Here is a 12,537-nt window from a genome sequence, read left to right as displayed (position 1 = left end):
GTAATTACACATAATTGACTTTACAAGTTCCATCAACAAGACTCCTGTAGTAAGGTAGGGCAAGTGCCAATGACTAATGGTCCCTTTACACAGGACGACGATCTGGCAGATTGTCGGGAACAAAGCGTTTACATGCAGCGATCTGCTCCAAAGTATTAGGAGGAGTGATCACCTGTGCCATCGCTCTTCCCCATACTGTCTCGTTTCCCAGCAGCAGATTGTGCCACTGGGAGACAATGATCTTTTGTGCTACACAAAAGATACAATTATCTGATGAATGAGCTTTTTGCTTGTTCATTGGGTAATTGACGGTGCATTTACACCGCAAGATCATCATTAACCAGTTGGTTCGTGTAAAGTACCCTTAAAGGTAGATTTAGACGGACCAATAACTTTCCAGATTATCGGGAACAACTATTCCTACAAACTGTTGTTCCCGATCATCTGGCCGTCTAAATGTGCCGCCAATCACCCGATAAAAGAGAAACGTTCATTGGGTGATCCTGTCGTTCATGCAGGCACCACCGATCATGGCTTCTGAGCAGCAGATCGTGTGTTCTAAACAGCGATCTGCTATTCAGAAGCCATGTGTGAGGACGAGGGATCGATATAGCGATCCCTCGTCCTCATAATGTGAAAGAGATATAAGTGCAGGTTCTCCTTCACTGAATGAGCAGCCGACTGTCTAGAAGGAACGCTTCCTTCCAGAAAATCGGCTGCTCAGTCGGCCCATCAGAATCCACCTTAAGCCCCAATCTAAGTTCTATAGTTGTTCAGTTAATTCTTAACTTAATACTACCATTAAGCAGATTGTAATTACAATTATAATGTCAGTTGGAGGACCCGAATGCAACTAGATGTCAAACATTTTTCTTTTATTCTTTTTTATGTAAAATAAAATTAAAGGGGTTGTGCAAAAATGAAGGATGGGGAAAACAAACTGCCCCCCCCCCTACTTCGCTGGACCTTTAAATGGAAGATTACTCACCTTCTTCTCGGTGCTGGCTCCCTGTTCCTTCTCCTCCAGGCCTGAGATGCTTCGCTGGCTCCCTCAATGTCAACATCTGGCTTGACACGGCCTGCAGCAAATCAGTGACCACGGCAGTGACCAGCTCCCCTTACAGCATGACAAGTTGTCACATGACGCAAGGGGATCCCTTTACAAGTCCGGCCAAGTGGGTGGATCCCCATTCTTGTACAAGCCTTTTAAGCAACTTTACAGAAGGTGTTAATTAAAAAGTTTGCTTCTACAGCTTCTCTGCAGACTGTACATTGCCATGGTAACAGACTGCAAACATACCCTTATGTAGTCTGCACTTCCCTTCTATCTGTCATCTATTCCTGGGGAAAAAACGGAAGAAGATAGCAGGTCAGGCTAGGTTCATGCCAGCACTTTAGAGGAGCAGAACAAGAAAAGTAGAATTGACCCAAATGGTGCCAAACAGACCCTATTGGCTATGATGGGATCCTTTTGGAATGCCACTTTTGTACTGGATGAAAAAGTCCTGCATGCTAGATATTTGTCTCTACTGTTTTTGACAGAATCTGCTATGGAGGTTCTGAACGGGGCGTCTGACACAGACGTGAACACAGCCTTACAGAATTTGTTTGTTGTATGTTACAATGTAGACTTTCCTCTGCAAAATATGCAATTTGCAAAGATGCCTAGTTAGTTACCAAGATAAAAATTCAGGCTTCCTCCATTAGGGGGCGCTTATAAGCTTTCGGCATATGGAATTCAATATATAAACAATATGCAGTAAGCTCCTTAGCTTCTCCTAGTGGTGCCTGCAGGATGCCAGAATGTTATCATTTAATGGTCCCTTTACAGGGGACGACAGAGCAGCAGTCAAAATTGAAGCGTTCCTTCCCAACAATTGCTTGCTCGTTAGCGGAGGAGAGCACTGCATTTACATGCAGCGATCTTCTCCACAGTATGGGGAGGAGCGATCGCTAATACCATCACTCTTTCCCCATACAGTTTTGTTGTTTGCCGGCAGCAGATCGTGTTTACACAGCAGGATCTGCTGTCAGTATACAGTAATCTTTGTGTCCGCACCAACTGTTCAATTACCCGATAAACTGGGGTAATCCATGGTACTTTTAGGCTAGGGCTACACGACGACATTTTTATAATGATGGTCTTTGGTGTCGCACTGCTACATGCGACACGCTGCGACTGCGACACGACAGTAGCAAAAAATCCAAGATGGATTTTTCTGCGACTATCATTATTATAATTGTCGTGCGATATTAATGTCGCGCGACACATGTTGCAGTGTAGTTGTGCCCTAAGTGTCATGCGACACATGTCGTCGTCTAGCCCTAGCCTTACACTGCCAGATAATCGATAACCAGCGTTCCTAAGAATGCACGTTAACGATTATCTTTGGGATTTTTGGCCCATGTAAAGGGCCCTTAACTCCATGCCTATACAGAGGATTTGGAGCTTGTAGATTTCTCAGTAATATTATTTTTTTTATAGTATGTTGTACTGATTTTACAACTAGACTAAAATGGTGCTCAGACTTTATTGTGGAGGCCTAGAGTTCTCTGCTCTAGCTTATTATCTACAAATGTCTGTTCGTTTTGCAATTAATGTAGATTCTTCCACCAAAGTAATAGAAAACCTGATCTGGTCTCTTTGAAGACATTAAAGGGGTCGTCTCACTTCAGTAAGTGGCATTTATCATGTAGAAGAAGTTAATACAAGGCACTTACTAATGTATTGTGATTGACCATATTGTCTCCTGGATTCATTTTTCCATCACATTACACACTGCTCGTTTCCATGGTTACAGACCACCCTGCAATCCATCAGCGGTGGTCGTGCTTGCTCACTATAGGAAGAATCGTCAGCCTCTATGGTGACCGGGCTGTGGTACTGCACATAGACTAGTGCTTTTTCATATATTGTGCAAGCACGACCACCACTGATGGATTGCAGGGTGGTTTGTAACCATGGAAACGAGCAGTGTGTAATGTGATGGAAAAATGAATCCAGCAAAGGAGGCAATATGGATAATCACAATACATTAGTAAGTGCCTTGTATTAACTTTCTCTACATGATAAATGCCACTTACTGAAGTGAGACAACCCCTTTAATTTTTATAACCATGTTGACCATTGAAAGTTCTCATAATGCCCATCGCTGTATATTAGTTTGGCACCTGCAATATACGGTAGAGTAGCATCTGAGGATCATAGGGATCAAGTCTGAATGGATTGCTTCACAGATGCAGTGATCTGGGTAATATGTAGGTCATACGTTTCTCCTTTACCTCAAACTAGACCTAGACAACTGAAAACTGGAATTCAGCAGCTATTATTGAATATTGGTGATCATTTGAGCAACCATACTGTCTGTTTTTACTGTGAATCGCTGGTGTGTTACTGATCTTTGTGTTTATTCCTAATTGTATAGGGGTTCCTGTAAGCAGTAGAGTGTCCGCTAAAATCCAGCAACTTGTCAACACATTAAAAAGACCCAAACGGCCACCATTACGAGAATTTTTCGTTGACGATTTTGAGGAGTTATTGGAAGGTTAGTAATACTGCTTGATTTTTTTTATTTTTATTTTTTATTTATTTTTTTACTAATTACTCTGCTGCAAACTGGGAAGCTGGGAGACATTGAAAGTGATTGGTAAATTCCTTCTTTGCTGCTGACTTGTACTTCTCTTCCAAAGAAGGATTCTTATAGTCTGCATGAAGGAGTTGTCTTAGCAAAACCTAAAATTAATCAAAACGTCACTCATCAAGGTCCAGCCCTGCGGCTCCCGACCCCCCTGTTTTCCGTCCACACTGGACCAGAAGTGATAATGTGCCGTGACCACTCACTGTAGTCCGTCACTGATCTCGGCTTTCTCAGAGTCTCAGTGGTGACAGTGGTTCTTACACACAAATGTTCAAACAGCAAGGTTAAAATAAAATAAAATAAAAATTTTTTGGTGCTGGACAATGTGGTGCTGTTTGGACGTTTGCTATCTCCCGTGACGACCCGAGCTTCTCTTCCGTGCACAGCATGGTCTGATTTGGTGAGTGGACTATTTTCTTGGTTGTTGCACACAAGACTGCTGAGGCCAGTAATTGACTGCAGTGGTTTTCATGAGTGGGAAGGCCTATCATCACTTCCAGTCCAGTGGAGAGCATAATCAGCGGGGAGGAAATCCTCAGCGCTGAATCGGTGGAATCTTCATAGGATTTTTTTATACGCCTTTGCATTTTGTTAAGGGCATTTAGACATTCAAAGCCTTCTAAGGATTGATTGATGAAAGTAATGATTTCTGGAAAACTTAAAGGGGTTGTAAGAGTGTTTACTACTGATGAACTTAAGATCAGCGGGAGTCCTACTCCCAGCAGCCCTGCTGTTTGAGGAGGCCAAGGTGCTCCTCGCAACTTCCCAAGCACAGCGCCGGTCATTGTATAGTGGCTGTGCTTGGTATTGCAGCTCGGCCCTGTTCACTTGAATGGGACTGAGCTGCTCCTAGGCCATGTGACCGATGAACCTGACATCACTGGTCTATAAAGAGGCGGAGGCGCTCACCGGAGTGCCGCAGTCTCTTCAGGCAGGGGTGCTGGGAGTCCGACCCCGTCTGATCTCATATTGATGACCTATCCTGAAAATAGGCCATCAATAGCAAAATCTTATACAACTCCTTTAAAGTATAGGTTCACCTACAAAAATGAATAAATTGCAAATAAACCAAAAATTAAACAAATCTGACAAACCAGCTTGGCTGTGTAGTCTTTAACTTACCCCTGACTACCTTCTTACAACTATGAGGGGGCGGTCCGGAGCCAGACCGCCGTGCAGCAGTCAGCCGACTTCTTTAGTTCAACTTATAAGCAGGATATGTCGTAAAATAGAATTTTCTTAATTTCTGATTTATTAGCTATTAAAAGTCATTGAAAGCCTACAATCCAATCTAAACTTTGAACATAACACCGCTTTACTGTATCTCTCGCCCCACTTTGTTCCCTAGGTAGTCTGACCTATCATTGTACGGGTTTCTGTTACTTGATTAGTACTGGAAACCTCTGGGATAAATACTCATTAGAATACATGTAAATGAACCTATTTAAATGCAATGCTAGTGATAGCGGTCCCTAATGGTGGGCTTTGTATCCCCTCATAAAGCTTTGATGTTAATGCAGGGAGCACAGAAGTCATTCTTTTTCCTTCAGTAAATTCATTTTCTTCTTCCTTTTCACCAACTACCACATAATGGGAGAAATTTAGTAAGGTAAATTTGCTGGAATTTTAGCTTATTTATGGCATAAAACTAGTAGACATTCTTTACACTACCAGGGGCGGACTGTGAGCTAAAAGTGGCCCTGGAATTTTTTTTTAAAAGTGGCCCCATATTGAAGGCAGGTCCAAATTGATAGAAAGCAACATAATTAGGCAGGAACAACAGAAGTAGGCAGAGCAATATAGTGCAGAGCAATATACCGCCCCCGCTGAACCAAATACCACAGTGCAGCACAAAATACTGCCGCCTGCTCCACAGTATTCAACTGTATCGTTGTCCTGAGGACGTCGATGCAGTTGAATTCAGGAGTGCACCTGCGACTGCTGGCCAAGTGTGTAAGAGAGAATCTCATCATTATGTAACCCTCTGGCGGCCGAGAGGAGGGCTTGAGTGGCCCTCATAGGTATCAGCCCACTGGGAAATTAACCTGTAGGGTTTATGGCCAATCCGCCTCCGTACACTACATTTGTTCTGTCATTTTGAACATACGTGACCTATGATGTGCAACAATTTTGGGTCCTGGTTCCTTCACTCCCCTGCCTTGGCTGCCTCGCTTGGGTTCCCCCGCTCTCCTCATCAGTTTTGACACCACTGCAGCCAATCGCTGATCGCAGCGTTGTCTGCTCCTCTTTGTCATGTGACACAAGGGAGGCAGGTAAGTATGCTTCCCTTTGCAGGTCTGCCCAGGAATGGGGGTTTGCCAAACCCACTCCCAAGGGTGGTCAACCCCTTTAAGGCTCCAATATAAGTTAGGGCTCATTCAGACAGCCATATGTTGCTTTCCGCATCTGATCCGCAATTTTGTGGATTAGATGCAGACCCTTTCACTTTTATTGGGCCCCAAAAGATGTCCGCATATTTTCTTCTGTTCCACGGCTCTGCAAAACAATTAAAACATTTCCTAAACTTGTCAGTGAAAATCGGGATGTGGCCCCATTGACGTCTATAGGTTCGCAAAATTGCGGAATGCAATCCATTTTTTTGCGGACATGCGGAACTGACCACTAAAAAACATACAGCCGACTACCATTGACCAATCTACTGTGTATTTGGGAGCTCCTGACTCTCCTCTTGACAGATGATGTTGGGTGAGAGAAGAATCAGACACCGTTAATTTCAGTGCCCAATCCTTCTGTTCTTCTGGGAGATGAGCGGCCACCAGAGAGGAGAAAGCCGCTGTCTGGCAGAGGCTTTCTTCGCTCTCCCCATTGAGACAACATACTTGGGAGTAGTAACGTTTGGCCCAACACTTGCTTTTTTCCGTGAAATAGACCTGCTGTGCGAATTTAGAAATCCTCAACAATTCTTTGTGCAGTTTTTTTGTGCAGATGCAAATCCGCATCAAAAACCACATGTAACACACTAGCGGAGATTTTTTTTAGAACTGGTAAAGTAGAACTGGCTTAGTTGCTCATAGCAACCAATCAGATTGCACCTTTCATTTTCCAAAGAAGCTCTGAAAAGTGAAAGGTGGAATCTGATTGGTTGCTATTGACAACTAAGCCCGTTTTCCTTTACACCAGTTTTGAAAAATCGCCCCCATTATGTTTTTGGTGCAGATTAGGAAGTCTGCATGGAAATCGCTGCAGAATTTCTATTTGTAAATATGGACCCATGTGCAGGTACAATAAAAGGCTTTTCCGAGATTTCCATACTAATGACTTATCCTCAGGAAAGGTGATCAGAATCTGATCGGTTGGGGTCTGACACCCGGGACCCCTGCCAATCAGCTGTTTGAGAAGACATCGGCCCTCCTGTGAGTGCCACGGCCTTCTCACAGCTTTCTAAGCACAGCTCCGTACATTGTATAGAGGTTGTGCTTGGTATCACAGCTCAGCCCCATTCACTTCTCCGAGGCCATATGTTCGATGACTATGTCGTCACTCGGCCTAGGGAAAGCTGCGAGAAGGTGGCGACACTCACAGGAGCGCCGGTGCCTTCTCAAACAGCTGATTGGCAGGGGTCCTAGACCCAGATCCAGAGTAAGAAAATCTTGGAAAACCCCTTTAAAGGCTCAATACATTTGAATGGGCGGGTACATGAGCCCTGATAATATTTTGCCTAAAACATACACTTTAATAGCTATCCTCCCAAATGTTCCTAGACAACACAGTCTACATGAGCAATAGGCGATCCCTCAGTGTAGCGTAGCGCCTTCCCCCGCTCTGACGCATGTTCTTGGAGAGCTTTAATAAGCACTACGCACCTGACTCCACTAGAATTGGCATGCTGTCACGTTTCCGCTAATTGCATCTGATCAATTTGTCAACTTTCATTTGTGCTGACATGCGAGAGGTGCCCAAAGCCAATAAATACCATTTATCGTCTGGCGGAATGCTAATATCATAATAATCTCCTTCTTTCCCCATAGTTCTTCTTAATTGCATAGCAGAGGAAGCCACCACAGTTACATTGTGTGTGTTTGTGTCCTTTCCAAGCGTGCGTCTATCAGCGCGCTTCTATATTTAATAGCAGCGTGGTTTGTAGCAGTAACGTGTAGATTTTTCTTCTTTTTTTGATGCCAATGTCGAACATCCTTCTACAGTTTATATATATATAATACAATATGCAGTTGGCAGAGATTTATTACGACTCTTTCCCTATTGCATCGAGTGGCCCATTCATGAGCAGGGTTTACGCCCTGTTGGTGTATGCTAGGTCAGACTTGAATTGGTTTAGAAACACATTTCTAAGTGGAAAAGTGTGGGGAAAATTTTGCTAATTGAGCTGTGCTTTCCCTCTTTATACAACGCATTTGTATGTGGCACGGTGGCTTCATTCAACCGGAGTAAATATATCGGCCAATCGTCACAATTCTTCTGGTTGTGTTTGGAAACAGTCAACAGGCTTGTTGTCAGGTGTCCTATAGTGCAGGGGAATGGATGGTCGTTCCTAAATTATTGTCTACCGTAATTGTAAAATTCATTCATTGCCAAAAAAAATCCCCTTTGCTGCCAGTGAGCAAGGCATGAGAGAAGATCTCAATTTTGAAGCATACAGAACTGAGAATACAGCTCTGGGGTATAATACATGCTGTAATTCAGGATCAGTACAGTATTAGTACTGCATATGGAGTTACAAAATTGTGCCGTACATTATCTCAGATAAGCTGTGATATTATAGCGGGGTAATAATCCTGTTTCTTGTCACCAGCTTACAAATGTACAAAATTATATACGTAATTATGGTTTTCAATTAATAGCCTGCCGCGCTGACAGTAGTCGCCCAGTTTATCAGGACACCAGGGGGGCTAAGCAGTATCTAACCCCAACAAGGTAGTTCCCTGCTGTAATAGTTCAAGTAGAACATCGCTTTCACCTCTTTCCACCCCATGATGAAAGCGTATGAGAAAACTCCAATCCCGATGATCGCCATAAGGCTAGTTTCACGCTTGCGTCAGAGAACCCCGGCAGACTGTTCCGGTAGACCACAACCTGCCGGAATTCTCTGGCTCCGGCATTGCTGGATGCTACCGCCTTCCTGTCAGACCCCACTGACATTTTGTCTGGCCGATTTCCGGCATTCTCTGCTGGACATGCCAGCTGAAACACCCGGGCCGCAGGTGTGAAAGAAGCCTTATTGTTCAGGCGTGTCACCATGAAGACAGCCCAGAACCTGACAAAGGGAGTCAAGGTTGCCTCATATATGCCTTTTAGGGCAAGATAAAGTATGTCCTTATAGGTCCATATACATATTTCTATGAACAGGTACAATATGCTAGTATGCAGAAGTATGGCAGCATGTTAATAGTAAAAAAAAAAAGATGAAATAAAAGATGCATTCCCTATGTGGGGAGGAAATAAATCTTCATAAAAATAAACATAAAATGTTGTTTTCCTAAATAAAATAAAAGTTACTTAACCTCTTAGAAACCAATGAATATACATTTACTTCGTTGGTTGCTAAGGAATGTATCAAGTGGGCTCGCAAGGTGAGCTTCATACATGGCTGGTGCCACTTGTGTTATACTGCTGACACCCGTCCACAGCAGCCAGGATCGGAGCGAACTCCAATCCTGGACCTTTAAAGAGGGTTTCCGATATATTTTCTTTGAAGATTTAGTTTTGGAATGTCAAAACCTAAAATGGTGTATTACTAATTTTGGCATCTGGATAAAATTGAATGCTGATACTGTCCTCTATTAACTGTCCAGGACAGAGAACTTCAAGTTCTGAGGACATGTATGAGGGTAATTTAGCAGAGGCAATAGCTAGAATTAAGTGCTAACTCCTTGATCTGAAGACCTGTTATATAACAGCAAAGTGGTTTTATGGAATTACTATAGTATTTAAAGGAGTCTTCTGACTGTTTTATACTTATGACCTATCCACATTCATTGGTCACATGGCGGAGGTTCAGCTCAGCCCCATAGAAGTGAATAGGGCTCTGATACCAAGCACAGTTGCAATACATTGTACGGCGCTGTGCTTGGTGATCAGGGAGAAGACCGTGCACTACTGCAAGTGCTGGTGCCTTCTCAAACAGCTGATCTGCGGGGGTCCCAGGTATCAGACCCACACTGATCAGATACTGATGATCTACCCAGAGGATAGGTCATTAGTTAAAAAATCTCTGTAAACCATGATTTAAAAAATAAAATAAAAAAAAATTCTATTTTTTAATACCATTCCCTGTGTAACATTAATTTTTTATTTATATCAGACAACCCCTTTAAAGGGTTAAAGGGCTTGTCTATCTGTTCAAAAATTTTGAAACCAGGTTTTTGCATGATATAAAATAATATGTCAATGCTTACCTTACCGATCCCTTGCTGCTCTCATTCCTGTGCTTCATGGTCCCTGCCGGTATCTGCTTGCTTGTCCCTCTCGAAACGCTGGAAATGACCGCTCAGCCAGTCATTGGCTGAAGAGGATCACCACTGTGGCTAATGATTGGCTGAATGCCATTCCCTGCGTATCGAGGGGGACCAGGAAGCAGAGACTGGTCGGGAGGACTATAGGACTATAAGTCTTGGATTTGTGAAAAACAGCAGTTTTGCAGTATTGAACTGCTGCGTTTTATTGTGCGTCTTTTTGTCCCACTTTAAAGATTGATGACGGCAAGGAATAAGAAAACCTTGGGTAGACACGTATTCACGCTTGGTAGAACGTTGGTCAGTACTATTTATGACAGTTACCCAGTTAGGGGACCATGACGCACCACAGAATAGGAGTGGTGGGGCATCGCTAACATGAGTATGATTTACTATACTATTTTACACCATGTGAAACCTTTTTGACTAAAACGCTAAATCACAACCTAAACAAGTATGTAAGGATAAAAAAAAGTCACATTATGTTAATAAATCTGCAGCGTTCCACAATGGCTAAACGTCCTGTACCCCAGGATAATTTGTGTCTGTTGTATTGACGTTAAATCTGACATTATATTTTATCCGCAGTCCAACAGCCAGACCCAAACCAGCCAAAACCAGAGGGAGCACAGATGTTAGCCATGCGAGGAGAGCAGCTGGGAGTAGTCACAAACTGGCCGCCTTCATTAGAAGCAGCACTACAGCGATGGGGAACCATATCACCTAAAGCGCCCTGCCTTACCACTATGGATACAAATGGAAAACCACTCTACATACTGACATATGGTAAGAATCCGGATTTGTATTGACTCACATAGTTTGGGTGAAAGGAAAGATCAAAGCATGATTAACATTAGGGATCAGCGAAGCGAGCCTCAGATCCAAGATCCGAAGTCTCTTTGCCCCAAACTTTGTTTTAAAGCTGTACGGAGATTTGTCTCCGTTCAGCATTAAAATGTATGGGGTCCGGCAAGGTGAACGGAGTTATCACCGAAGTCTCACGGGATTTCATTTTTGAACTTGAAAACCATTTTAAAACTTGGTTCTGAAGTCAGCTTTGGATACCTGTTTTAAAATGTGTTTCAAGTTTAATAATGAAAAATCTCGCGATACTTCGGTGATGACTCATTTCTCCTCACCAGAGCCCCTACATTTTAATGCTGTACGGAGACAGATCTCCGTACAGTATTAAAGAGAAGCGACTTCAGATCTAGGATCCAAAGCTCGCTTCGCTCATCCCTAATTAACATTTTTGACTGCACTTCAACTGAACGTTACAAAGTCAGATGAAGAAGTCTTTTAAAAATATATATAAAAAATTAATATTACAAAGGTTATTCTTAAAGGGGTTGTGTCACTTCATTCTACAATTCTCCTTGCCAGGGGTTGACCCATCCTAATGATAAGTTATCATTATTACAGTCCTAGAAAATCCCTTTAACCCTATGAATGTGCGGAGAGCTCTATGTGTGAAACGTTAGCGTGACCCATATAAAATATATATTATAAAATCATGATGGCGTTAAGTTGTTAAAAAGGACCAGTACACTTGGCAGACATTCACAACGGGGCCCTATCATTTGTGTGTATACCCCTGGATATTAGCCAACACAACTGGCACTAGTTGCATGTTTAAAATGACACTCGCCAGAAATCCGGTATTGTATTTGTTGCTGATCCCTGAAAAAGCACTTAGCAAATTGGTTCGAAATTGGAGCACTTAATGGCCGACACTATGATCCAGTCAGGCTGTCTGCAGATGATCATTTCTAAAAATTGCTCCAGTGATTTGTTGTGTGATCAGACGGTGAACACCCATGACGTGACATGAAATGCAATTTTCCTGGCAAGGATAAATGCACTTTCTGAAATGGCAGTTACCGAGCAATCACACATTCATGTTCCTTTTCCTTGTTGTACTGATGGTCAAACTATCTTGGAATTATTATTTGTGGTCCTCTTTGTATTATAGGTATCGTTTTCATCAGATCTGTAATTTTTTCATAGGTATTATACTGATAGACCTGTAGATTAATCCTTGTTGCAGATTTCACCTTTTTATACAAAAGGCCCAAACAAATCCCAACTCAAGGCTCATGCTGCGTATATTACAAGGATTTGGTTCTACTTTGTCCTTTAAAGGGGTATTCCCATCACAGACAGTCGGGGCATATTGCTAGGATATGCCCCCATTGTCTGATAGGTGCAGGTCCCACCTCTAAGACCCACACCTACGCCGAGAACAGAGCGGGAGAGCAGTGGCTGGAGGACCCTGGGTTTCCCAGGGTCCGGCCACCGCCAAGCGCTCTCCCCATACAAGTGAATGGGAGCGCACCACGCTTGCTCGGCCACAGCTCCCATTCATTTCTATGAGGCCCACAGAAATAGCCGAGCCAGCTCTCGGCTATTTTCGGTGGCCCCATAGAAATGAATGGAAGGCAACTGTGCATGCACAGTGCGCCCTCCAC

General features: G+C 43.2%; 1 protein-coding gene across 7 annotated transcripts in view; it reads left to right on the top strand.

The window, feature by feature from the left end:
* DIP2C (disco interacting protein 2 homolog C) overlaps positions 1–12,537 on the top strand; it is a 442,508-nt gene that overhangs the window by 251,161 nt on the left and 178,810 nt on the right. For all 7 annotated transcript variants that reach the window (XM_040434209.1, XM_040434208.1, XM_040434211.1 and 4 more), the window contains 2 exons: positions 3,426–3,545; positions 10,658–10,855. In XM_040434209.1, coding sequence (XP_040290143.1) covers positions 3,426–3,545; positions 10,658–10,855 — 318 coding nt within the window. The remainder of the gene's footprint in view (positions 1–3,425; positions 3,546–10,657; positions 10,856–12,537) is intronic.

Source organism: Bufo bufo, chromosome 5 (genome assembly GCF_905171765.1).
Source record: "Bufo bufo chromosome 5, aBufBuf1.1, whole genome shotgun sequence".
NCBI lineage: Eukaryota > Metazoa > Chordata > Amphibia > Anura > Bufonidae > Bufo > Bufo bufo.
Note: the sequence above shows the minus strand (reverse complement) of the source record. Positions and strands in the feature narration are given on the sequence as shown.